At 42.3% G+C, this 25,548-nt stretch overlaps 1 protein-coding gene and 1 long non-coding RNA gene across 21 annotated transcripts in view; one reads left to right on the top strand and one right to left on the bottom strand.

Moving 5' to 3' along the window:
- Window positions 1-215: 215 nt before the first annotated feature.
- LOC120101628 (uncharacterized) overlaps window positions 216-25,548 on the bottom strand; it is a 54,729-nt gene continuing 29,396 nt past the window's right edge. For 18 of the 20 annotated variants that reach the window (XR_010065291.1, XR_010065295.1, XR_010065298.1 and 15 more), the window contains 2 exons: window positions 6,715-6,953; window positions 216-4,521 (listed from right to left, as the gene is read on the bottom strand). This is a non-coding gene — a long non-coding RNA (uncharacterized LOC120101628). Of the gene's footprint in view, window positions 4,522-6,714; window positions 6,954-9,331; window positions 9,922-16,827; window positions 17,386-25,548 lie in introns of those variants that run through there. The other 2 variants (XR_591602.4, XR_010065302.1) reach the window with 2 other exon arrangements.
- Window positions 11,152-16,688, top strand: Actc1 (actin, alpha, cardiac muscle 1). The gene is given in 7 exon segments (NM_019183.1): window positions 11,152-11,314; window positions 11,956-12,113; window positions 13,397-13,721; window positions 14,313-14,474; window positions 14,640-14,831; window positions 15,694-15,875; window positions 16,382-16,688. Coding segments are annotated over 6 exon segments (1,134 nt in total). The 5' UTR covers window positions 11,152-11,314; window positions 11,956-11,984; the 3' UTR covers window positions 16,526-16,688.

Genomic DNA, 25,548 nt, shown 5'->3' with positions numbered 1-25,548 from the left:
AAATCTTGTTTCAACTTGAATCATCCCAGCGTAGGCCACTCTGTCACTCATACTGTGTGGCTCATCCACCTGGTTTTCCAATCCGGAACATCCTAACTTCTGAAGTAGCACCACAAATTCAACCATTCCTACAGTTTTGCGTGGGAGTATCTAGATGGGCTTCACTCTGCAACTGATGTAGTTTTCAGTGGACCAGAAACACAGCATTCAAGCAATTTGACTAAAAGACACTTTATTGCACTTGAAGAATTGGAGCAGAATTAGGTTACAGAGGAAAGTTGAAGGCAGATTTAAAAATAGCCCCATTGGTGGAAAAGATCTGAATCAAGTTTTAAAGTGTTTTTTCAAATACATGGAGGTTTTTGTGCAGGCTTTGCATTGGGTAAACAAGACAAAAATTGTTTACCCAATGTAAAGGTGACATTGTAGATAAATTAGCAGCCATCTTGGTCTTGAAATACTGAACTTATTTTTTTCCATCTGTACATGAGTAAGTGCACTGTATTGAATATGTAAGATCTTATATTCTGGGTTTTATTACAGAAATGAGTGTTCTTTAAATAAAAAATGATTGTGGTAGAAAGTGACTTCATAAACACAGCATAACATGATAAAGCTTACTGAGTGATTCTTCCTCCTGGTGTTTTATCTTTGGAGCTTCTGATCATTAGCACTCCTGTCCTTTCCGCTAAGTTACATAGAAAGTTATGCCAACTTGGGGTGGGTTAGTATTGGCAAGAACCTATTACTCAAGCAGCCCTTAGAGGCATGTCAGGCTGCACAGGCTACGCAGCCTTTCCACGGGCTCTAATGAGAAAGGCTGCCTTCTGTCTTCCAGCCCTTTAGCCTTTGCTTAATTCTTCTTTTACATTGTGGCACTTTTGTGTTAAATACTGTCAGTGTGAAGCATTTTCCTCTGCCTCATCCATTCTAGCACTCCTTGGCACACACAGTGTCTAGACACGGCATCTGGTGAAAATCAATCAAATCAACAGAATGTAAAAACCACCTCTGGATTTCAGAGGTGCATCACTGAGCCACAGAATTGGATTTTTACTCTTGTTCATATTTACATTTTACATGATGCACACCGGTATTTAAATTGTACTGAGAATATTCTTTCAAATGAAAATGTTTATCTTATAGTAAGGCAACATGATGCTGGCTTAAGGCACCTGTTACCAAGTCTGATAACCTGAGTAGAATCCCTAGAATCCACATGGCAGAGGAGGCAACTAAGTTGTGCAAGTTACCATTTGACCTCCACACATATACAGCAACACACACACACACACACACACACACACACACACACGCACACGCACACACACACACATGTACACACGCACACCAAATAAACGTAAAAAAATAAATATTCGTCATCTGAAACATTTTGCTAAATTATTGACAAAAGAAAATGTGGGACTTCTTCAAGTTTCACTGATTCTTGAGTCCACCAGAGAAAGCACTGGAAGACATGTTGAGGTAATTTCTCCAATCCAGACAAGCCCGTTTAATGAAAACACAACTCAAATAATATGAATACAAGCTGCGTGCCTAGATTGGGCAGATCTACTGCTACACGACTTTATCCCCAGCTATGAGAGCCCTTATAATTTGCGGTTTCTGCAGGCCATGTGCTTCATCTCCATCTTCCTTCCACCTCTTCTTCCTCTCCCCCCCTTCCTCTGTCTCCCCACAACTCTTCAGCTCCACCTTCCTTCCCCTGCCAAATCATGGGCTCTAGCCTTTATTTTACAAGTTAAAATCAGGAGAAGGTTCCAGTGAAGTCACCTGAGTACTGGTTCCCTCCTCATCCCACGCAGCCCTTCTTGGGGAAGCGGAATTAGCATCAAAATAAAAACAGCACCAGGGCGACCCACAAAGACATTTGTTTAAAACCAGCTAGCCACTGAGGTTTAGACATCTTCATAGTCGATGCTAGGAATTTAAATAATATTCAGAGTGGCCAGGAAGGTAAAAAATACTTTACTGGAATTAGCACATGTTCTGAAGATAGGGTATTTTGTTTCCCTAGCATGCCACATGAAGTTATTAGATTCAGACCCAAGCTGGTGATTGTGAAATATTATTCTGACCTCCCACACATACATAATCATCTCTGGAAAGAAACAACATCTGTTCATTCAAGGCCGGTCTTAATTTTTTTTTTTTTAACTTTTCATTTTCCTTGTGACAGCATGGTTGAATACAGGAAGCAGAACCAATAAAGCTTTCACCACCACTGAGCCTCTCAGGTTCATGTGTGTATGTCTCATGAGAGGAAACAGGCAGATATAAGGTCAACTTTTTACATTTAGTCAGAATAAGGGTTAATTTACAGATAGATCAACAGACTATGTAATCCATAGGACAGTGTTTTAGAATTTAAAAGTTAGGTCTTTGATTTGGATATTTCTAGAAAGTATCCGAACAGATCTATTGTATGGTATATGACCTTCTGCCTCATAGGTTAGTTATGAGCACAGTTTACCTAAGATTCCTCTCTACCAAACAAAAGCAAAGGGTAGCTCTTTGGCTAATACCTATCAATGCTTTAAATGCAAAATGCTTAGTTTTAAAAAGTTTGTTGCATTCGATTTAGAAACCAGCTCTCCCTATGGAATCCATATTAGGCCAAATTCTTGATCTTCCTGCCTTAGATTTCCAAGTGCTGGGATCACAGGCATGCACTTCTGCTCTCTGGCTTTTTTCTTCCTTCTTTCCTTCCTTTCTGGTTTATAGTTTTCTGTCACAATATCTTCTATCCTACCCCAGTATCTTCCTCATCCCCATCATATTGGGCTAGCAGCTTTAAGATGAGATCCCTATAGGGACACTAGGCATGAGGTTTTAGGTCAGTCTGGGGTATTGGCCTCAAGGCTCCTCCCTTTGCACACTTAGAATTACTGCTATGAATCCTCTTGTCATTAGATAGATAGATAGATAGATAGATAGATAGATAGATAGATAGAGTGACCATTGGTGGAGAGATGAGTCCAATGTGCATGCAATCAATCATTCTTTAATTATGCAATATTTTCTTTAATGATGCAATATTTTACCTAAAGGATTCATTCTTTGGGTAAATTTTAAAGTTGTTGTGATTATTTTTCTAATGCCACATCATCATGGTTTAATTGCTGATTCTTTCTTTTGCCATTAAAGGGTGGTTCATCTCTTAAGCCCCAGAGCTCTTTCCTTTTTGTACTGGGGTTAGCATTTGTGCATAAGTGATGGTAGCGATGGATGTTTGGTTACTTTTAGTTTGAACATACCGTCTCTGTTTCTTTCCTTAAATGGACATAGATCATTGGCTTTGGACCAAGCCTCTATTGTTTTAATTTCTGCAGTTAGTGGATGAGTGAGACATTATGTCTCACATTCATAGTGAGACAATCCTACACTAAGAACACTCATGAAGCCTAGGCAGAGAGAATCTTAAGTTCAAAATCAGTCTTCCTTTTAACAATCAAGCAAACGCTGGGAAGATAAGGTAGGCTGGTTATTTGCATTCTATATTTTGTTGTTGTTTTGTTGAAAATAGCCTTTATTTTTTTCATACACTATATCCTAATTATGGTCTCTCCTCTTTTTACTCCTCCCAGTTCCTCTGTACCTTCCTTCCCCTCTCATGAGGATTCACAGCTTTTCCATTTCTCATTAGAAAACAGAGGGCATTTGAAGAATAATAATAAAATACAAGATAAAACAAAAACTAACACATTGGAAAAGGACAAAACAATCCAATGAAAGAAAATGAGTCAAATAAAAGGCAAAAGAAACAGATGAAGACACAGAGACCCACTTTGCTTGCACAATTAGGAATCCCATGAAAACAGAAAACCAGAAGCCATAATGTAGGAGTAAAAGTCTTGGATCCTAGGTATCCTCATGCCTTTGATCTCATCACTGAGGAGACAAAACTAAGCAGATCTCAGTGTGTTCAGGCCAGTCTGATGTACACGTGAGTTTTAGGATAGCAAGAGCTACATGTCTTGAAACAAACAGACAAACAAAATGGAATACTCATACAAAGAATGGATACAATTCAAAAAGGAGAAAAAATAAAATAAATGTTGCTTACATTCTTAACCAAGGGTTTACTGATCAAGAAATACTGATCACTAAATAGCTATAAGAAGTTTCTTTCCCTAAAAAGTAGCAGCTTTCTGACCCCTCTGAAGAGAAAGACAAAGCCTTTGGGAATATGCAGGTCTAGCTAAGTTTTGTCTGTAATAGTAGATCATTGTTTTCAGAGTGCCATTTTGAAAGAGTTTAGCAGCTGATCTAGAATCTATATAAAGGAGCTATGGATAGTATAATCCCGGGGCAGATGCTGCTCCAGCTTCTTCATTTTTTGGTTTCAGCTGTTAGCTAAAGATGATTTGGATGCTAATGGCAGGAGCAAGAAATGCTTTTAATGCAAATTCCTGGCGTTGTGCATCTCCCTTTGAAGAACAAGTGGACATTCTTGCTAACAACCCTCTGGAGGCCGCTTGTCTTTCCTCAGCCCAGCAGCTGTAAGGAGATACAAAAGGCAAGGTCACGTGACTTTTTTATGTCACACTTAGTTTACTTTGGGGACTTTACTACAGAGCTATACAGTTCTCCCAGAAGTGTCATTTCCTTTGTACTTTTCAATGTTTCCTAACCCACTGCATTAAGCAAATATTTCTATAATGGGAGGAAGGTTAGTTCAGATGGGCAGTTTTCTACTTACCATATCAAAAGGAAAACCAACTGTGTGTGAAAATGTCACAATAAAGCCTATTACTTTGTACAGTTGAATGCTAAAAGAGGAGAGGAAAAATATTATGGTATGTGGGCAATGGGTCTTTTCATTAAGTAATATGTTTTCATTGTGATGGAAAAAGATCGAAGGCATTTGTAACTCCTTGCGGACTTGGTGGCATGAACAGCCTAGTTCCAATTTCATGCATTCTCCTTCTTGTAGGCATAAACTTATTTTTATCTCTCTCATCTAGTCCCCCCTCCCTTTTCTTGTTCCACAGAAAAGATCTACAGTAGCTTCCGAAGGCAGGTGAGAATACATTAGAGTAAAAAGTGGAAGAGAAAGGAAAGTGAAGACCAGAGATGGCTGAGTGCAATAGACCACAACCGCTTTGGTTTGTGCTAACAGCTGGTCCACACATGCTGTTTTCAAGAGCCACAGATTCAAAACAAGCACCTTGGTTTGTTGAGTGCTATGACTCTTGGTGTTAGAATGAGCCCTGTAGCTGGCACTCTGTTGAGCTTCACTACAACTTAACCAAGTTGACTGCACACACAGAGAAAGTCTCAAAACAGAGTTGCTCCCTAAGAAGTGCTCTATAAACATGTATGGTTGATTAGCCTTACTGGTACCACTAGCTTGTGTTTGATGTGTGTCTGTTCTGACAGGGAACAGAGGAGTTTCCCACTGCACGGGTGAATGGAAACTCAGTCCACAGCTTGCCCACTGTACATGACCGTGACTGCTTCTGTTAGTAGGGAAGCTAACTTGGACATTGCCATGTTTGGGCTAACCAGGAAGAGTGGGCTTGCTCCAGGTAACACTTGGAAAACCAAAACTCCATAAATAGACTCACCACTAATATGCGGAGCGAGCCAAATCTGAGCTAAGAGGGACATGCTCCAAGAAGGATCCTAAAGAGAGAGCACTGGATGCTTGAAGGTCACACTCCTTTTAAGGACTTAAAGGGCTCTACAGAAATTCTTCCTGGTTTCCCTGCCTTCTACCAGGGCATAGGTCAGTGAAAATGCATTAAAGCCTAGTGACTCCAGAATGTATGGGTATCTCCCTCAGCGCCTACCTCCCCTTACTCCTGTCTTGTCTTCCTTTCTGAATCTGTTTAGATGGCTCATTACAATTGGTCTTATCATGTCAGAAGGCAGGTACTCCTTCTGGAATCTTGGAATCTGCCAAGAACAGAATCGATTTGGGGTCAAAATACCCTCCCAGCTAGGTTAATCTCTTTGGTGGTTGCACAAAAACAAGCAGATTAGCCATCCCTGAGTACCAGGATGTGTGGGCGATTACACCTCTCCAGTCCCATCTCTTTCTTATTTAATGAAAATTGAAACTGAGCCCCAGCCAGAGGGCACGAAGATAGAAGTGTGTAAGGAGATAACAATGTCTGAGAAGGCTGCCACCCCGCTCCCCGCCCTCCTCCGCCCTCCCCCGCCCACCTGCGCCACCCTGCTTTGGTCTAGAGAGAGCCCCTCCCAGGCTCCTCACCAGCACATGGAATGCAGGAGGGACTGAGGGGTAGGGCAGCTTGTGGGGAGGAATTAAGTGTGGCTTGGTCTGTTTCTGGCTTCTCTGTAAATACCACGACACCTCCAAATGGAGGAACAGCTGAGATAAGTGACTGCTAATCCCCCAGTGCAGGGGAGGAGGCTGGGCTGTTCCCTTTCAGATCCCAGCAGATGGTGGATGAAACAGGCTTCCCCCAGGCAAGGACACAGGGAACTGTCCCACCTTCTGTCCTGTTAGCTTGCTCTGCACGTCACCCTCACGGCCTATTGCGCCAGGAAGAACCTTGCTGGCTCTCCACAGCCCTGGGGACCCGCCTGGCTTTGCTATCCCACTGGGACACTCAAGGTCAGCCAAGCAGGACTCTGGCCAACAGTGGCAGTTTGGGCTACAATCCAGCAAAGCTCTGTGTGCTGGCAAAGCACAGCCAGGCACTGTGGAAAGGAAAAACTCACCTGGCCTACGGGGTGAGGGCTCACGAAGTGCAGATTCATTTCTCTTCAAGGGTGGAATCCCAGAACTTGAGCTTCTATTAGGCAGCCCAGCGGCAGACAATTCTGAGAAGTTGGTTAGGAAGCAGGCTCACTCAGGCGCCTCTCTCTAGGCCTCTACCATTTGTTCATCCTTGTGACTTCAGGTAGAATCCCAGATTCCAAGGACCAGGACTCTCTTAAACGTCAGGGCGCAGTCACTCCTGAATTTGAAAGTCACTTTAATTACAATAAGCATGAACAAATAACATGAAGTCTGACAGTATAACAATGCGAATGCATTTAGCACTTTTGAACTATGCACTCGCTTATCTCAGTTTCCAAATTAAATAAATCACTGAAGATTTGCCTTAAATGAAAAGCTGGGGATTTTTACCAACTTAATTAACTTATGTTTTAAAGTATATAAAATAGAGTTTAGTGTCTTTAAACTGTGGAAATGAACAGCGATACAATAGTAAATACTGAATGCCTAGTGTCTTTAAAATGTGGAATAGTGATACGATAATAAATACTGATATAGAGGGTGGTACAGTAGTATCAGCATTTGTATAGTAAATACTGATATGAACAGTGACACAGTAGTAAGTACCGAATACCATAAATCTTTAAGGGCAAGACTCAGAAGCCACAGGAAATAAAAGAAAACAAAACAGGCAAATATGATTGCTTGCCTGTATCTGGACAGCAAATGAAGCAATTCTCAGTAAAAGGACAACCTGCAGAATGGAAAGAAATACTTGCAAACTCTGTCTGCCAAAGGATTAACACTCAAATATATGAGGAACTAGAAAACTTAATAGCCAAGTTAAATAAATAAATTGAATAAATAAATAAAACTTTGAAATTTCAATAGATCTAAATAGATATTTCTCAGGAGAAAACATGTATAAATGGCTAATGGCCAGCAGGCACATGAACAATTAGGGGAACGGAATCACTAATCGGGGAAATGTAAACCAAAACCATAATGAGCTATCCATTCATCCTCAGGTTATGGGTTATTATAAAAAGAACAAAAGATATTGAGGAAAGGAGACTCTGGCCCACTTTGGATGGAATACAAATTAGTTCAGCCATTAAGGGAGTTTTGGATACCTCACAAACTTTAAATGTCAGTTATTTATCACATGATGCAGTACCCCCCCTCCAGGGAATCTGTTTCCAATGACAACAATGTCTGTATGGTAAGGAGCTGTTTGCACTGCAGTGTTTATTGCAACAATACTCATATGATCTGATAAATGCAAGCAACCAGTGTCTAGCAACTAGTGAATAAAAGACATGATGTGTGTGTGTGTGTGTGTGTGTGTGTGTGTGTGTGTGTGTGAGAGAGAGAGAGAGAGAGAGAGAGAGAGAGAGAGAGAGAGAGAGTCTCTCATTTACAAAAACATTCATGGAAACATATCTAGATTATTCTGTTAAGTGAAATAAGCCAGACAAACCCCACATGTTCTAGTTACTAGAGGCTGGAGAGAGCAGAGTCTGCACAGAAATGGGGAAGATTGATTGGCAAGTACTAACTTACAGTTAGACAACAATAAGTCCTTGTGTATTGTTGCACAGTAGGGTAACTATAGATAATGCACATTATATCTCAAAGTTAGAAGAAGGGCTTTGAATGCTTTTGTCATAAACCTTTAAGAAAAAGTATTTTTTTAGTATAAATATAACATACATGAAAATATATTTTGCTTCAAGTATTAAAAGTCTAGTTGAGGCCTGACGATATTCTTGGCAGGTAAAAGTATCTACCTCACAAGACTGAGGGCCTGAGATTAACCCCTGAAGGAAGTAGAGGAAAAGAGCTCCACCGAGCGGGCCTCGCGCCTTCCTCACGGACTGTGGAACCAACCGCACTCCAGGGACACTAATAACAATACGTAATTTTCAAAAATTAGTGTACTGAATGGACTGCAAAACATAGTTTAAAAATGTCTTAAGGATGCGTATTACCTCCCATAGGCGGTCTTCAGCGGACTAAGCCTGGCTTCACCAGGACTGACAGTCTGGGAGTGGGTAAGCAAGCCCTCAGAGAATCTGAGAGTATCAGATCAAACAGCACCGTTCCCAGCTCCAGAGAGCTTCTGCACACATGCAGTGATGGGGATCTCTCATCACTGTCAAACGCCCTCACACGAGTTCATGAACTTCAGATCCACTCTACGTTAGAAACAACTAAGCCACCTGGAATCCCAGCACTTGGGAGGTAGAAACCGGGGTGTCAGGAGTTCAAGGTCATCTTCTATTACCCAGTTTGTTGGGGGCTTATCCTAGTCTCTATGAAACTATTTCGAAGGCTCCAAAAACCAAAATAAAACAAAAAAACTTAAATGATATTTCAAAAAGGCTGTCTCTGAAAGTCCTTTTAGATGCCCCCTGCCCCATTTGTAATAACCCAGTAAAAACACGCCTGCCTTCCAAGCATGGACCACGTCTCTGACTTCCACAATTACCACTGAGGGTGAGTCCTGTTCTGTGCTATTTATCACTGAATTCTGCCTCATAATCAGTGGGATGTTGCTGAATCGAGGAATAAATGATTGTGACCCAATTTTTCAAACTAGAAAGCTTTTCCTACCTTTAAAAGAATCATTATCGGATGATAATAGATCAGGTTCAGTTTGTCTTGCTGACTTACACGACTTGTCTCTTTGTGGGCCAGTCCTCAGTAACACCCTAGAACTGAGTTACTGTGCCACTCTTCAGGGGTTGGAATGAGGTCTTGACGAGTTAACTGGCCTGCCCGAGACCAAACGCGCAGTACTTAGCTAAGTCATAGAGGCGGGATTTGAAGCCCATCAGTCACTCTGATTCTCCCTTTCTCTGTGTCTGCACCATTCACTGCTCTTTGCTTCCTGCCAATGGGCATTCTCACTGTAACCTGCAGAAGGTATGGCAGGGCTTGGTCTCAGCCAGACAGGCCTCTCCCCTGTCTCCATGGCTCAGCTGCCCAGCAGTTTCATCCCCAGACCATCCCCAAACATGGTTGGGAAGCTCTGAGAGGAGGGCCCGGCATTGCCCGACCCTAGAAATATCTAATCAGCAGTCCTCCTCAGCATATCAATCCAAGCCCACTCTGGACAGAGATGCCGGTGCCCAGTTTTCTATTTTTAACTGGTGTGAACTGAAGGAAAAGCGCAGCATTAGAAGTCCAAGGACTAGTCAAAAACCAAGAATACAGGGCACCCCAGGGCAATCTATGTCCTCTCTCCTGTTCCCTCCCTTTCTCCTCACTATCTTTCTTTTTCTTTCTGAAAAAAAAAAAGTGAAGTTCTTTCAAAATGCACGAAGATGACACTCACTTGTAGTAATGCTTCCCACACTTTAAATGCTAATTATGACCATCTTGCCATACAGTAGATCTGATCTGGGGTGGGGTCTGGGTTGCTGCATTTCTAAATCGCCCAAGTTATGGAGATGCTGTTTGCCCACGGTCCTCACTTTGCATAGGAGGATTGGTAAATTCTCATATCCTAAGTGGCTATGAACTTCTCCACAAAAGCATTTGCTTTTCAGGATGTGTCATTACCTGGGTTGAAGAAATTTATCGCCTGTTTAAAAGATGCCCATCCATCTGCCAGCAAGTGCCTGGGATATTTTTGGTATCGGTTCCTCCATTAACTTTGGCAGCAGAAGACCCCCTTTGTGGCCCATAGACTGAAATCTGATTTTGAACAAAACTCTTGTGGAGTGGATGAGAGCTGCTTGGCCTCTGGGCTGGACTTGGCCAGACCCTCAGACTACCCCCCTCAGCTTCTCTGCCAGCTCAGGACCATGTCTGGGGTGGGTCCAAGATGGTGAATCCTGGCTTTCCCATCTAGGTAGGCATAGTGCCAGCTCAGGCTAAACGAGACCAGAAGGTGCACTACCCAGGTGCCCCTCTTACATCCAGGTACTCAAATGTCCTGCCAAGGTGCTCTTTGTGCCTATGACAACTGCCAGGACTCTGCTCCTCTATTTCCCATTGCTGGAAGATGAGAAGCTGCTCGTCTCTCCCCTGAAGCCCCAGCTCAGCTGTCGAGACCCTTCTCCAAGGGCAGGGCGCCAAGCTTCTGGGGTGTGTGTGTGTGTGTTTGTGTGTGTGTGTGTGTGTGTGTGTGTGTGTGTGTGTGTGTGTGTGTGTGTGTGACTTATTGTCTTTTAGTCTGGAAAAGCAATAAACCCACTCCACAACTAGGGAGCTCCCCCATCCCAACAAGGAGGAAGGGTCGAGGTGGCATCACATAACCTTCCCCTGCCCCCTACCCCTTACCGGTCTGCCCCTCCCTAGATCCCTATATGGCCATTGCTCTGGCTGCCCCCTCCCCTTCCTTACATGGTCTGGGAGCCCCCTGGCTGATCCTCTCCCCTGCTCTTGGCTCCAAGAATGGCCTCAGCGGTCCTAGATGGTGCTAAGGCGACCAAATAAGGCAAGGTGGCAGCTCAGGGGCCCTCCACCCCTGCCCCCGGCTGCTCCAACTGACCCCGTCCATCAGCGCGCTATAAAGCCGCGCTCCAGGCGACTGTCACCTAGTGCCTGCCACCAGCGCCAGCCCAGCTGAACCCAGCCGCCCAAAGCACGGTGAGTCCCAGCCTCGCTCCGCCCTTGCTCCCTGCAGAGCCCTGTCAGCACTGCGAGGATTTTGTGCTCTTGGGATCCCACACTCTTAGTTTTCGGGAGTTTTGTTGTTTTGATTTTGTTTGTTTGTTTTGATTGTTTTTTTTTTTTGTTTGTTTTGTTAAGCCAACTTTTTGGTGAGGTTTTGACTTTTTTGTCCTGGATCTCATCAAATCCTCACAGCACAAGAGCTCACTCTGTCTTACCACCTGAGCTTTTGTGGGTCACTGATCTTTTGCACTTTCACCTGTATGGATAGGGAAGGAGAATGGTGTTTCTGTTGGTGAAAATGTGGAGAGCTTAAAGGAGCTGAAAGGGCCGGATTTCCGTGGTTAGGACCATGGCTCCTTGCGTGGCGGGAGGGGGTGTGTGTGTGAGCCTCTTGGCTAGAAGAGCAAGGGTGGGGTCTCACCAGCCTTCTCTCACCCACACAGTCAGTCTCCCTGATTCTTCCAAGGCTTTTTTGTTTAGGTTTGGTTTTTATCTTGAGCATAAGGGAGAGTACAGCTGTCTCCTTACTCTCTACAATCCAATAACCCCACTGGGCCCTTCAGAAGGAGGCCAGCTCTGCAAGCACTGAGCATGGACCACTCTTCTTTCCTTAGCCTACAGATCCCACAGAAGCTGTACCAGGATGTGTGACGACGAGGAGACCACAGCTTTGGTGTGCGACAATGGCTCCGGACTGGTGAAGGCTGGCTTTGCGGGTGATGATGCTCCCAGAGCTGTCTTCCCATCCATCGTGGGTCGCCCACGCCACCAGGTAACACTCTCCGCTCCTCCTAGCCTGCTCCCTGTCCATATTCTAGACCCCTTCTGGTCACCCTCTCAGTCCAGCAATCTGGGAAGTGACTGTCTTGACCCAACTGTTCAGAGATCCTTTAGGTCATACATGTGAAGCAGAGTGAGTTTCAAATCCAAGCCATCCCACGAAACTCCCTGCGAACCTCCAGATTCCAGGAAGTCCACTGCAGTGGCTCACCTGTTGATGGGTCAGCTCTCTTGTGAAAGGCCACCAGCTTCTCATTCTGAACCTGTGGGTTTTCAACTGCAGTGTCTTTTGTGTCTCTGAAACATGAATTTCTTCTTTCCCCTAGGCTCTTTGTCTGTTCAATTTAGTTTCAACAATACAGCTAACTATTAGTAATGTAGCTACTTGGAAATAACCAGTACCCAATCTACATTCTTCCCCCTTGTTCACAGCCAGTTTTCAGAACTCCCCAAAGCTGTAATGGACACTCCTTCCTGGGTGCTGCATTTTTAGAAGTCAGATGTGACTAGAGCAACAAGTGCCACAGTGATAGTGGCATACCACCTTGTTTATTAAAAGAAATGCCACGCTCTCTGGGTTTGTCGCATGCTTGGCCAGACAGGCTGCCAGAGCACAGAGCTGGAGTCCTCAGGCTTGGCCAGTGAAGGCTACTCCAGGATAGTCTGAGTGGTTTGACTTTTCAGCTGAGTGATAGCTGCCTATCAGCCTATGTACAGTGGATGAGTGTCAAAACCTTTTCTTAAGGGGACTTAATTAATTCAGTTGTGCCAAAAGATGGTCATCTATTTCTTAGGTGACATCAGTGATAAGCTTAGTAATTTAATGAAGTCATTATGCTATTTCAAGAACAAGATAAGGCTCTGCTTCTTCAGGGAAATCCCTTTATTCTCTCATCCACAGTTATAATCAAATTAATGCACACACTTCCTGCTGCGGAGATGAAGTATATAACATGAGTCTAAGTAATTCGTTAAAATTAGGATTATGTCTTCACTCCTGGAGGCGGGTCTCACACTATGGCCCAGGCTGGCCTGGAACTCGGCTCTACCGACCAGGCTAAATGGAAGCTGTGACCTGTTCCAGCCTTTTGAATGCTGGTTTTATAGGCGTGAACCAGCATCCCTAACTTTCAAATTCTTTTTTTACTTTTTTCCTAGTATTTTACAGCTCTTCACTACCTTGAGGATTGGATATAGCTTAACAAGGCCAGGACTGTTCTTTTTATTTTTTTGCCTTGTTGAGAACTTGATGTTCTCATCTTCTCCTTTTTACAGGGTGTCATGGTAGGTATGGGGCAGAAAGACTCCTATGTAGGTGACGAGGCTCAGAGCAAGCGAGGCATCCTGACTCTGAAGTACCCCATAGAGCACGGCATTATCACCAACTGGGACGACATGGAGAAGATCTGGCACCACACCTTCTACAATGAGCTCCGTGTGGCCCCTGAGGAGCACCCGACCCTGCTCACTGAGGCCCCACTGAACCCCAAGGCCAACCGTGAGAAGATGACACAGATCATGTTTGAGACCTTCAATGTGCCTGCCATGTATGTGGCCATCCAGGCGGTGCTGTCCCTGTACGCTTCTGGGAGAACCACAGGTTTGTTTGGGCTGGGAACAGTCACTGGTTAATCAGTCTCCACTCACTGACTTTGCTGTGAACCCGAATTCTCTCCCGACACAGAAAAGGTCCTCTCCCTAACTCTCTCTAGCAAGGTATCTATGCTGAGAGAAAGGACTAGCAAATCAGTTTCAGGAACATTTACTGTAAAATCCGATAACCCGTGGAGTTAGATCTTTCCCCTATTCAAGATATGTGAGATGCTACATTCACAGCCTCAGACATATTCAAGGACAGGCGTTCCCCTGCAGGGTCTGGATTAAAACAGAGAGACACATTTTAAGTTGGATTGGCCCCAAGAAAAGCACGCCTGGACGCTTATGTAACATGCTAATGGTTGATAAGAGCGATGGCCACTTGAAAGTGTCCCCAGGAAAATTTCCTACAACAATACTTAAAGACAAAACCGCACTGCCTTCGGTGTTAGCATCCACCCATTATGGTCATTTTTTATTCTTTGCATTAAGGGACCTGACTGTTTCCCTTACCCAAGTAGAAGCAGGTTTTTACTATGACTGAAGCAGTGGTTCTCGGCGCTTCATCCTCTTCTCACCTATTTTGTTCTAACAGGCATTGTTCTGGATTCTGGCGACGGTGTGACTCATAACGTCCCCATCTATGAGGGTTATGCCTTACCCCATGCCATCATGCGTCTGGATCTAGCTGGTCGGGACCTCACTGACTACCTTATGAAGATCCTCACTGAGCGCGGGTACTCCTTTGTCACCACCGGTGAGTGTGTGCGTGTGTGTGTGTGTGTGTGTGTGTGTGTGTGTGTGTGTGTGTGTGTGTGACACAGCACATGCCTGTTGCTTCTGCTTCCTTGGTAGATATACCTACTTCCCCATATTCGATCCTCTCCTCAGAGCTTGACTATGAAGCCCTCTGTCTCTGCAGCTGAACGTGAAATTGTCCGAGACATCAAAGAAAAACTGTGTTATGTCGCCCTGGATTTTGAGAATGAGATGGCCACCGCTGCATCTTCCTCCTCTCTGGAGAAGAGCTACGAACTTCCCGATGGCCAGGTCATCACCATTGGCAACGAGCGTTTCCGCTGTCCTGAGACTCTCTTCCAGCCCTCTTTCATTGGTAAGGGGCGGCTTCTGGTGCCGAGGCTCAGCTTCTGTAGAAATTCTGGAGTCACCCAGAGTAAAACCCATTTTACTTAGAAGCATGACAGGGTTCCTGAGTCAACATCTGGCATCTTACCCAGCTCAATTTTGCCCCCTGATACCTCAGTAAGGAGAAAGACTACGGTGCTTTAGTTAAAAAAATGAAGATGTTATGCTGAGTTTACCTCACAGTAGAGAATGAGACTGAACAGTCAGCAAATAGAGCATACCTGATTACCAAGAGAGCCAATTTATCCTAAGAAGTTCCATTATTAATGGACTAGACTTAAGTAATTTACCATTCGATGCAACCACAACTCTGTTCATTTTGGTAACTGAACCCTTGATGTCACCAAATATCTTTCCTACATACTTGCTCTCAGATGAAGCTGGATTCTGACTTTGGTCCGTAAATTAAAAATATAAGCCAGGTGTGTTAGCTCACACCTGCAATCCCAGTGCTCAGAAACTGAGGCAGGGGGATTAACTTGAGTTCAAGTCTCTCTTGGGTCACAGAGTGAGATTTATCTCAGAACAAATTTTCACTTAAACGTGTGTCATTCTTTTTGTAACGTATCTCCGTACTCCTGATGGCTGCAGGATGTGTTCATTCCAAACAGGCACTGAACACAGCTGTCTATCTCTTGGCAGTCTGTCCTGGATTATCTATTAGTACATTGTGGAGCCTCATGTTCCACCTGTTCCTAGCAGTGTGTTGTAGGGGAAACATATGTTTTAGATATCAACGGTGGCAGCTTACCAGCACAGAGGAATTCCATTTTCTCCCCTCCACCCTAGCCAGAGCGTACTGTGAATACTTAAGCGGAGCTTTTTCCTAGGTATGGAGTCTGCCGGCATTCACGAAACTACTTATAACAGCATCATGAAGTGTGACATCGATATCCGCAAAGACCTGTACGCCAACAATGTCCTGTCTGGAGGCACCACCATGTACCCTGGGATTGCTGATCGTATGCAAAAGGAAATAACTGCACTGGCTCCCAGCACCATGAAGATTAAGGTCAGGAACACTTGGAAGTGGGAGGCAAAGGCAGAACTCGGTGTTCTAAAGCAAGCTTCCTTCCCAACCCCCTTCTCCTGTATTTTAGCTTCCTATTTTCTTTAAGTTTTCTGCTTAGTGTTAGCACGATTCCTGATTTTTTTGTAGCATTTTTCTCAAGATATGAAACTTTGGGACTGCTTCTAAATAGTGGGTAGAAGTAGATATTTGAAACATAGCGGGGGTGGGGGGAGCAACAGGTAAACTTCTCTATGCATTTAAAAGGCCCACAGCTTTTGAGCTATCTTCCTCGCATTTAGATGTTTGCTATATTATTCTCTATGCACAAATAAATAGAAACAATGAACTCTGGGAAAGATTGCACAACCCCATCGGCTCCTTGCTTATGGTATAACATCTCCTACATTATTTATCGTCAGTTAATCTGTGATGCTTCTTCTATGAATATTCCTGCTCCCTTGTTGGGGACTTCAGAACACACTGATGGTTTTGTTTTCTTTCTGCAGATTATTGCTCCCCCTGAGCGTAAATACTCTGTCTGGATTGGGGGCTCCATCCTGGCCTCTCTGTCTACCTTCCAACAAATGTGGATCAGCAAGCAAGAGTACGATGAGGCCGGGCCCTCCATTGTCCACCGCAAGTGCTTCTGAGGCGGCTACCTTACACTCAGGATGACAGTATTGTGCTTGGAATCCTCTGAGGCCCTCTCCCATCTCCCATCAGTCATTGTACAGTTTGTTTACACACGTGCAGTTTGTTTGTGCTTCAAATATTTATTGCTTTATAAATAAACCAGACCAGGACTTGCAACCTACAAAAGCCCGTCTTCTTTCTTGTGTGAGTAGGCCTGGGGTGAAGAAGGTGTTCTGTCTGATACCCCCAGCATCACAATAGTAGAGCAACACGAAGTTTACCCAATAGATTCATGTGGCATTGAACTGAACTAGGAGTTACAGAGCTACCCTTTGATTTCACCTTTTAGGATGGAGCTATGAAGACTTTTGAATCTTATAAGCAAAAGATTAGTTCTGTGGTTTAGTTGTTAGGTTGGTTCTGTGTGAGGGATAAAGATAGATAACATAGTTATCTATAACTAGTTGCCATATTTAGTATTAAAATATCACATATTGAAATATGAATATCACATATTTCATAGCTTTATAGAAAATGCACATGTTGGTAATAAGAGGGTCAAGGCTATTAAATGAGCTTATCTCTATGTTTTCATTGTATGCCCAGTTGTCTGGGGTTTTTTTCATTTTTATTTATTTTATTTTATTTTATCTTATTTTATTTTACTTTATGTGTTTGAGTGTTCTTCCTGTATGTATATCTGTGCACCATGTACATGCCTGGATCGTACAGTAAGAAGAGAGCATACAACCTGCTGGAACTGGAGTTACCAATGGAGTTACCAATGTGGGTGCTAGGAATCAAACCAGCGTCTTTAGGGGATATTAAGGATATTAACCGTGGAGACAGCTCTCCAACCTACAATGTGTCTCGAAACCTGTGAAAGAAAGGAGAAGAATCACTTTCTAGGTATTGCCTTGTCTGACCTCGTGTACCCGATAACCCTCAGTGTCATGAACCTGAGTTACGAAAGGGTTTTAAAACAAATTGACACTAAATGGCTTATGAATTAACTATGACCAAAATTGAATTCCAAATCAAATGTAAAACGAATACAAGGTGTTTGCGATGGTTATTGCCCGTGTTGTATCACATGACTTTGCTACAACACCGACCCTGAGGACACAGCACGTGTGTTTCACGTGCAGCACTGTATCACGCCACGGACCACCAACAAACACTGCCCGGAACAGCTCAGATTCAAGACTAGTCTGCATGTAGTGGACAGAATTCCCTGTTCATTTTCAAACCCACTTAATAGTTTTCTACTTGGGAGGGAATAGGGAGGAAAAGTGTAAAACAGAGGCAGAAGGAACACCTACCCATTCAGAACCTGCCCCACATGTAGCCCATACATATACAGCCACCAAACTAGATAAGATGGATGAAGCAAAGAAGTGCAGGCTGACAGGAACCGGATGTAGATCTCTCCTGAGAGACACAGCCAGAATACAGCAAATACATAGGCGAATGCCATCATTAAACCACTGAACTGAGAACGGGACCCCCATTGAAGGAATCAGAGAAAGGACTGAAAGAGCTGAAGGGGCTTGAGACCCCATATGTACAACAATGCCAAGCAACCAGAGCTTCCAGGGACTAAGCCACTACCCAAAGACTATACATGGACTGGCCCTGGGCTCCAACCGCATAGGTAGCAATGAATAGCCTAGTAAGAGCACCAGTGGAAGGGGAAGCCCTGGGTCCTGCCAAGACTGAACCCCCAGTGAACGTGATTGTTTGGGGGAGGGCGGTAATGGGGGGAGGATGGGGAGGGGAACACCCATAGAGAAGGAGAGGAGGAAGGGTTAGGGGGATGTCGGCCCGGAAACCAGGAAAGGGAATAATAATCGAAATGTAAATAAGAAATACCCAAGTTAATAAAGATGGAGAAAAAAATAGTTTTCTACTGTCCCCAGCATGTCAGTATCAAGTTAGTATATAGTTAATTTGCATTATATTTGAATGTTTGGATTTTTTAAAACATGCATGAGTTGCTGACTTCAGTTTTATTATTAAAAGTTATTAAAGGAAGAAAATTTGGCCTGGGATTAGAACAGAATTTGCAGAAGTTTCTGAAATGGCCCTCACTGTACTTGCTTCTAGCATTTTTGAACTATTTATTTGTGAAAATGGAACTGTCAGAACTGGTGGTTACAAAAATCAAAATATAGATCACTTCAGGAAAATATTAAAGATAATATGTGTCCTACAGAATCAGATATTCATCCACAATTTAATTCTTCATGTAAAATTAAGTCTATCTTATTAGTATGCAAACTTACTTTCACCTTTAAAAGTTGGCAAATTTATATACGTATGCCAAGCAAGTATTTTAAAATAAATTGCTTTATGATTTGTGTTTCCACTTTACTTAGCTATATGCCTAGCATCAAATTTTTTTCTCATCTGAAAGGGGATCACAAGAAGAAAATTTAAGGCTTTTCCTGGACAAATTTAGGAACATCGAACATTAGCATGCTCAAAATAAAGAGTGCATGGAGGTGTAAGAACCAGGTACTTCTATCTACTTGGTGACACATTTACAGGTGTAAATTTTCATTTTCTTGTGATCTTGGGATGTTGGAGTGAGTAAAATGAAGGTGTGAAGTTGAAGACACCTAAAACATGCTTGGAGAACAATGGGAAGAACATCTTTCCTGATCCGTTCTGCTCTGTCCTTGAAAGATTCATGACGTGCAAACGCCAAATGTCTATGAGCCGGGGGCTTCAACTGATGGACACATGTGTGCTCAAGAATTGGAATTAGGAAAAGGCTGGCAAGATGATGAGTGTTATGAGCACTGGCTGCTCTTCTAGAGGATCCATTCCCAGCACCTTCATGGCAGCTCGCAACTGTCTATAACTTCAGTTCCGGGGAATCATCTGGCACCTTCACACAGCCACGCAGACAAACAATACAGCAATGTACATAACATAGAAACAAATATATCTTAAATAAAAGGAATTAGAATTAGGTAGGACAGTCAGGGAGGAAGTCCCAGCAGGAGGGAATGTGAAGGCAGCTAAAGAACCAGACAGAAAGCAGCCTGACGGGAGTTAGAGAATTTTAGGAAACCTAATCTAATCGAAGCAGGTTTCAACCTGATTGCGGAATCTTGAAATTTCTTCATTTTCAAATTGTCTTGTGCATGAACTGTCGGAGCTCGCAGGGTGTCTGATGGGCTTAATTAAATTTCATCTATCAACAGACTCAAGATGGAGGAATTAAGCACCTGGTACGATATGGCTCAGCTTGTCTGTGGAATACTTAAGCTAGAACTCAGATGTTCTGACCAGTACTGCAACAGGGCTTCTCAAAGCATATTTTCTAACTTTAGGCATAGTTTATCAAGGGTATCCCCATTCTATCATTCTCCGCCCTTCTGGAAGTAGGGTTCAAAATCCAGGGCACTTCAGGCTCATCAGACATCTTTAGTAAGCCGCTGCTGTCATGACCCTTCAAGGTCACAATTGTGTGTTTATGACCATCAACTTTAAGTGTCTTTTGATCCTTCACTCTGAGCCAGGTCATGCGGAAGGGTCAAGAAAGAGAAAGTTGAATCAAATCATTTTTTTTTTTAAACTCAGGGTTCTACATTTAGAACAAGTCAAGAAGAAGGTCTTTTCTACAATAATGAGTAAATAGTAATCTGATTCAGTGACCTTTTCTTTAGAAAAGGTATAAGTGTTATTTTAGATCTTTTTCCCTTAGCAGTATCTTTTAGCATAAATGGGTTGTTTTGAAAGATGGATCTCACAAGAAGACATATTTGGGCCATGCATATGGAGTAAAATGCAGGCACTCTCTGGGTCTCTTGAATCTCTCAGGTCAGGTGCATACATATTTATAAATTTCATATCTAAGTATTGTCTTAACAGCTTAAGGTCTCACAATTCACATGGATTTAATCTCTTGGCATTTCTATTTATGAGCAGATGTAAGATGGTATATCATTTCTATTTAGAAGTAGAAGCTTTAAAAATTATCATCTGACTTTTGTGTCCAAAGCAGTAAACCCACAGATTTATATTCATTCTGGTTTTCTTATCAATATTTGAAAATTGGATGTAAGATACTAGGACAGATGAATCTTTCAAAAACTATGCTTAAGAAAGGTACTAATTATGTTTTTCAAAAGCCACTTTCGTGTGGGTAAAATAATTGATATGTTTACAGTAGCATTTCATTAAAATGCTAAGTACAAAGCTTCATATTATTTATATTTTTCTTATAATGAAAAACACATTGTTAGTATTTTTCATATCTCCAAATACTATTTTTCATTTTTATGTGTGAGAAATGGGTATGACTGTAGATGTGTTTATAAATATTCAAGAGAGCAGAATTACAGAAAAGAAAAATTACTAAAGAAAGTATGTAGAGCCTTGGGGCTAATGTACTCTTTTAGGGCCTAAGTCAACATTTCTGGGACTTTTGTTGGTTCATTCATTCATTCATTCTTTTAAATATTTGTTTATTTATTTATTTATTTATTTATTTATTTATTTATTTATTGTGCCTGAGACATGTTCCCTAGGTAGTCCAGATTGCACTTGAAATTGACTTTCCTGCCTATGCCCTTTGAGTTCTGGTGTGAACCACTATGCCTGACATCCCTTTACTTTTCCCATGAATTCTAAATCTGAATTTTGAATCCACATTCTTATAGTGAATGTGTGACTGTAGTTGAGAGAAGTCTTCTATGGAGGTAACCAAGCACCGTTGTAAGGTGAGGATTCTCACTGTTGTGCACTGGTGTCTTCTTTAGAACAGGAAGAGACAGCAGGAGCTAGCACACAGGTGGAGCGCACACCAGGCAGGCAACCATTCGCAGAACAACGAGCACTTCCAGAGAGAGCGTCTATGCTCACCTCTTGATATTGGCCTCCCGGCCTCTAAAACTGTGGAAAGTATTTTCCTGAAACCACTCAGCCAGTGGTGTTTGGTTGGAGTGCTCTTGGTAGACTAATAGAGGTTCTCCCGATATTTTGGGCATGGCAAATTAAGATTCTTCTACAAACTCACCAGCCATGGGAATAACAAAATAAAAACTCCATTTGAAGGCAAGATTAGCAAAAGTTTCAGGGAGGTCTCTGAGTCTGGCAAGGCTTGCGGACTGAGTCATACAACGAGGCAGGACCCAGTATTATTTCCATCAGACTAATGAAAACTGACTCCCAAAGAGGCATCAGCTTGACTTAGGTCACACCACTCTTTAGTAACTAAGACTGTGCACATCCTGTCTGCAGCCTCGTGGGTCTCTTCACCAACAGGGCAAGGGCAGATGGAAACCAGAAAACAAGCTCTCACCATGAGCTCATTCTATCAATGAGGAGTGTCTGAGTAGCTGTCACAGTGTAAGTGTACAGTCAAATACTTTGAAGAAAAGAATAAAAAAAAATTCTGTAAAAAAAAAAAGGTATAAACCAGGCAAAAGACTTGGCTGCTTGCTCTTATCAACTTACACTTACTGAATTTCTTCTAGAGACAAAATAGAGATAGCCACTGAATTTGTTTGACTTATAGTCTAATGGTGTGATGTGATGTGTGTGTGTGTGTGTGTGTGTGTGTGTGTGTGTGTGTGTGTGTGTGTGTGCATGTGTGTGTGTGTGTTAGTTAAGGGTGAGTGTGTCTTGGGAGAACAGCCCATAACCAAATAAACAAAAATACAGAGCAATTAGAGAAGAGAAAAAGCCCAGTGAGAGGCTCAGGGTACAGAGGGTGTCTAGGGAGTAAAGTGGTCAGAAAATTGCTCTTCAGAAAGGCCAGAAGAGTGGGGAAAGCTGGCAGTAAAAAGATATACTGTACACAGAGAAGCAGGAGGTCTGGGAAGCAGTGAGGGAGACTGAGTGATGCTGGAAAAGTGTGAGAATACAAATCACATGGAGATTTTCACACATTCTAAGTATGACAAAAGGTGCTAATGGGCCATGTACATAAGAATTGCTTCTATATTTAATTGTTTGGATTAAGATGTATTAATTATATGTATAAATACAATTCTGTATAATATTTCAACATATGCATAAATATATATATGCATATATAGCCATATAAAGTCAAATCCAGCTTTATTTCACTTTTCCCCTCAAAACCCCAGTTCATCACTATTCCAAGTTAAGGTTATTTTTCTTTTCGTTTTTACATATGATAGAACATGTGGTATTTATTTTTCTGTGTCTGGTTTATTTTATTCAACATAATGTCCATTAGTTCCATCAATTTCCCTGCAAATTGCTATTCCATATTTGTATATCCATTCCTTTCTTGGTGCGTCTTGAGGCTGATACTATATCTTTACTGTTGTGAATAATTCCATGATAAACATGAACATGAAGTGATCTCTGATAGACTGGCTTTATATTGGGATAGTTGGATTACAAAGTAGATCTATTTTTAGTTTTTTGGGAACCTCTACACTGTTCTTCACCACGGTTATAATTTACGTTCTTACAGAGTTCTTTTGTTCCCACACTTTTCCATCATTATTATTTTTTATAACAGCCATTCTAACTGGGGCACCATGATGTCATGTTGTGGTTTTAGTTCTCATTTCCCTGATGGTTAATAGTTGTTGGCTATTTATATTCGATTTCTTTTGATTGTTCAAATTATTTAGTTTTCTTGAAATTGTATTTGTTGTTAATGTTAAGACCAAGCATGTGATTTTTCAGAGCTGATTGTAGACTTCGGGATGAAGCTCGATGACAGAGCACTAGTCTAACATGTGCAGGGTCCTATACTCAATCTCCTAAACCATGGAGAAACCAGTATCAGTGACTTTCCAAGAAGAATCCAAACTTCTCACACCAGATTGGAACTTTAGAGGCACATCTGGCTTCATGGATTGAGTAGGTACTGAGTACTCTGTGTCTTCAGTGAGCAGACGGTCCAGACCTTATAATGTAAACTAGTCCAACAAGTCTACTGTGTGTGTGTGTGTGTGTGTGTGTGTGTGTGTGTGTGTGTGTGTGTGTGTGTGTGTTTTGTTCCTACACAGAACCTCGCCTAATATATCTTTATAAGAAAATGCTAGAGTACTCTCTGCCATAGACTAAAGATCCAGACTGTAGGGTTAGATTTACTTTATTTTTTCAGAGGGAAACTGACCTAAGTAATTTCATGAAATAAGAAGAAATACAAATTCTTAATATGGGGCTTAACAAGAAATTCAGCTGGTAATTACTATGATCTTATATGGTACAGCATTTGCGTTTTTATCTAAATTGGTTGTTTTGAATTCTCAGTGTAGAAAGCACTTTTCACACCACTGTGAGTCTCCCCTCAAGTTGAAAGGAACTTATTTTAAAACTCTTTACATCTTACAGTGAGTGTAGCCGCATTTCCCTTTTTATCCTTTACCCTGGGGTGTCAATCCCATTGTGTTATAATAACTGGTTTGATTTTAATACATGGAAGGGAACTCCTTCACTGACGTACAGTATGAGCTTTCCAGCTTTTAAAAAGAAAACTGTAGGTTGGTAGGGATGAAGTAGTCAATAGTAAGAACTTGATGAATGTTCACTTCAAATATAAGTCACGATGATTAAAGGTTTAAGAGTGGTTAAAAATTAAATCATCTCCAAGCTTAAGGAGAGTGGAGTTGTTGACTGCAGCCCTTCCTTGCTGGATGGGAAGCTCCAGCAGTGGCCCCCACAAGTGAGAATGAGTGGTGTGATAGTCTATATATGCTCAGCCAGAGACTGGCACTATTAGGAGGTGTGGCCGTGTTGGGGTAGGTGAGTCACTGTGGCTGTGGACTTTAAGACCCTCACCCTAGTTGCTTGGAAGTCAGTCTTCTGCTAGCAGCCGTCAGATGAAGATGTTGAATTCTCAACTCCTCCTATACCATTCCTGCCTGGATGCTGCCATGTTCTTGCATTGATGATAATGGACTGAACTCTGAACCTGTAAGCCAGCCCCAATTAAATGCTGTCCTTATAAGAGTTGCCTTGGTCATGGGGTCTTTTCACAGCAGTAAATCCCTAAGACAAGTGGACACTTGCAGACATGAACCTTGGATGAGAAACACACTGTTCTCATTTAATCACGAAGATGATGGTTGTTACTACATGAGATGGTCTCATCTCATCTTCACATTGGACTGACTACTCAATCTACTAAACTCCAAGATCTTCTTTGAAGGCTTTGGGTTGTGAAGTGAGAAATACAGTAAGAATAATTAATATTAGGCACAATTTTGATTGTATTTTAATTAAGGAAATTCTTTCATGTTGTCCAAGGTTATAAACTAACAGAAATGGAAGTCATGTTACTCTTTTGGGAGTGGGGACAGTTGTATTTCCCTTTGCCACCAGATGAAACAGCAAGTAGCCCTGAGGTGACTCTAGGTGTAACTTGTTTACCATATGAGTTTACCAAAACGAAGGCTTTGGCCCAGTTACCTTTGCTTTGGCTCGTGGCTAAAGTTTTTTTTTTTTTGTTTTGTTTTGTTTTTTACTTTTCTAGCTTACATAGATCTTACCATCTAAAAAGAAACCCATCATTGAGACACAACTCACAAGTTACCCATTTGGAGTGCACAGTTCAAACTTGATGGTTTATATCCAAATAAGTGTAACCGTCATTACACTCATTTTTTGAACATATTTATCACCCCAGAAAGATACTCTGCGCCCTCACTGTGGCTCCATCTGCACCCACATCCAGAGGAACTTCAGTAGCAAGGTTTGCTTACGTATGTTCTGTGATGTTTAATCTTGGTTGCCAATTTAATGGGACTTAAAAATCAAATAGTAAACACACCTCTGGACTTTCCCAGAATTGTTTAGCTGATATGGGAAGATCCACCTGAATGTGGATGGCACCATCCTAAGTGCTGGGAATAGGGAGGGACTATGCACCCTCTCTCTCCATGCTGACGTGGTGACTGACTTACAGGTCTTATGCAGACAGCCATAGCTTCTCAGAGTTCACAGCTGCAACAGACTTCAAATCTCCAGAAGACAGTTTCTCTCCATCCTCCCCAACCTCTGCTCTTACAATCTTCTGACCCCATCTTGTAAACGGTCCCTC

This window comes from Rattus norvegicus, chromosome 3 (assembly GCF_036323735.1).
Source record: "Rattus norvegicus strain BN/NHsdMcwi chromosome 3, GRCr8, whole genome shotgun sequence".
Taxonomy (NCBI): Eukaryota; Metazoa; Chordata; class Mammalia; order Rodentia; family Muridae; genus Rattus; species Rattus norvegicus.
This window is presented reverse-complemented; position numbering and strand designations above follow the sequence as displayed.